The 2,332-nt window shown below is 46.0% G+C and overlaps 1 protein-coding gene across 2 annotated transcripts in view; it reads left to right on the forward strand.

Moving 5' to 3' along the window:
• LOC123980201 (zinc finger protein 239-like) overlaps nucleotides 1-1,363 on the forward strand; it is a 12,219-nt gene extending 10,856 nt beyond the window's left edge. Inside the window, exon 3 of one of the 2 annotated variants that reach the window (XM_046064471.1) lies at nucleotides 1-1,363. In XM_046064471.1, coding sequence (XP_045920427.1) covers nucleotides 1-905 — 905 coding nt within the window. In that variant the 3' untranslated portion in view covers nucleotides 906-1,363. The other variant, XM_046064469.1, reaches the window with a different exon arrangement.
• The last annotated feature ends 969 nt before the right edge of the window (nucleotides 1,364-2,332 follow it).

The raw sequence follows: 2,332 nt of genomic DNA on the forward strand, positions 1-2,332 counted from the left end.
GGAAAGCTTTCACTCAATCAAGTGAACTAAAAATCCACCACCGAGTTCACACTGGAGAGAGGCCATACAGCTGTGACCAGTGTGGGAAAGCTTTCATTCAGTCAGGTGACCTAAGAATCCACCAACGAGTTCACACTGGGGAGAAACCATATAACTGTGACCAATGTGGGAAATCTTTTGCTCATTCAGGTGTACTAAAAATCCACCTACGCGTTCACACTGGAGAGAAACCGTATAGCTGTGGGCAATGTGGGCAAGCTTTCGCCACATCGGGTATGCTAGAAATGCACCAACACGTTCACACTGGAGAGAAACCATACTGGTGTAACCTATGTGGGAAAAAATTTACGAGTTTTAATATCTTAAAAGTCCACCGACGTGTTCACACTGGAGAGAAACCTTACATGTGTGACCAATGTGGGAAAACCTTTGCTGCACCAGCTGAATTAAGAGTTCATTGTCGTGGTCACACTGGCGAGAAACCTTACAAGTGTGACCAATGTGGGAAAGCTTTCACCACATCAGGTGACCTGAAAAAACACCAGCGTGTTCACACTGGAGAGAAACCGTACGGCTGTGACCAATGTGGGCAAACATTCACCACATCGAGTCAGCTGAAAGTCCACCAACGTGGTCACACTGGAGAGAAACCTTACAGCTGTGATCAGTGTGGGAAAGCTTTCATTTCATCGGGTGAACTAAACGCCCACCAACGTGTTCACACCGGAGAAAAACCGTACAGCTGTGACAAATGTAGGAAAGCTTTCAGTACATCAAGTCAGTTTACTGTCCACCGGCGTATTCACACTGGGAATAAACCGTACTGGTGTGATCAATGTGAGAAAACCTTTACTCAGGCTGGTGCCCTTAAACGCCACCAATGTGTTCACGCTGCCTCGTTTTAAACATTCATCAGTCAATTAAGCTGTTTTTCATTTTGCCTCCTCATGCCCTTGAAGTGCCCAGGCTCCTGAAAGACTCATTTCAAAACAGTATTGCGTCTGCAATCTGGAGCTCTCACGAAGACCGTTTGTTTTATGGACAACCTTTGTATTGAACACCACCTGCAGTTCTTTCAACTACTCAGTCCCACGGAAAGCCGTTGAGCAGAGAAAAAAACTACTCCTGCAACTGCGAGGCCCAGCCCAGCAGCCCACTCTACAGTGGATAGCCATCTCGACAGTCTTGTCCAGCATCCAGTCATCACTTGCTAGCATTAACTCTACATCCAAACTCTGAGGTTGGGCTTGGCACCCTCCACAAGTCAAGTTTTAATGGCACAGCTGGCAGTTTTCCTCCTCAGGTGCAGGCCTGTGATAACATCAGTCTTTTATGCGACTTTATAAAACATAGGCTGGAGATGATGGAGAAAATGGAGCAGACGGGGGGCGGGGCAATCTGGGGTGTTTACCTGAGGTGTAGGTGTGCGTCTCATTGTGGGGAGAAGAGAATTCTGAGGCAGGTGCAAAGCATACTTAAAAACAATCATTAGAATGTACGTGGTCATTAAAACCTGCTTTGACAGGGTGGTATACTGTGAAAATTGGAGAATTATTTTGCTGGGGGGGCGGGGGTTTATAATCACGATGACGGCTCAGCGTTGTGATGTCTGTCAGCTGATGGACGATGGCATCATCTATTGGCCCAACCCTAAAACCTGCCCATCAGTGTTTCAGAATTTGATGTCATCAAATTTCTTGTTTTATCCAACTGAAACTTTAAAACATATAAAAATGTTCAGTTTATCAACTAAGACAGAAAAGAAGCAAATCTTCTTAACTGAGAAGCTGGAACCACAGCAGGGTTCTTGTTTTTTTTCTTTAAAATGGACTTTTTACGATGATGTTGATCAAAATAATTCTTCAGCCTTTGGATCAGTTGTCATTACATGACCTCAGTATGACCTCTGGGCCCAGTTTCAGCAAACGGGAGTAGAAAAAAACTAAAAAAATAATTGAGTATTACTACAAAGCGGCACGGCGGTGTCGCCTCACAGCAAAAAGGTCACAGGTTCAAACCCCTGTTGCCTCTCTGTGTGGAGTTTGCATGTTCTCCCCGTGTCATGCATGGATTTTCTCCCGGGGCTCCGGTTTCCCCCGCCATCAAAAACATGTTGGGTAGGTTCTCCAGTCAGCGCCCTGGCATGGCATTTCAATCTGGTGTTGGTCCCCGGGCGCTGAACACTGCTCCCTTCAGGGATGGGTTAAATGTTTATGTGACAATAGAGTACATTCTTCTTCTTCTCTAATCTTTTGCTTTGCGCCCCCGGTACCAGGATCAGCTGTGTAAGTCATGACTGTGACACTACAACCCAAACTCACGGCCCAACCAG

The sequence above is a fragment of the Micropterus dolomieu genome, linkage group LG12 (assembly GCF_021292245.1).
Source record: "Micropterus dolomieu isolate WLL.071019.BEF.003 ecotype Adirondacks linkage group LG12, ASM2129224v1, whole genome shotgun sequence".
NCBI lineage: Eukaryota > Metazoa > Chordata > Actinopteri > Centrarchiformes > Centrarchidae > Micropterus > Micropterus dolomieu.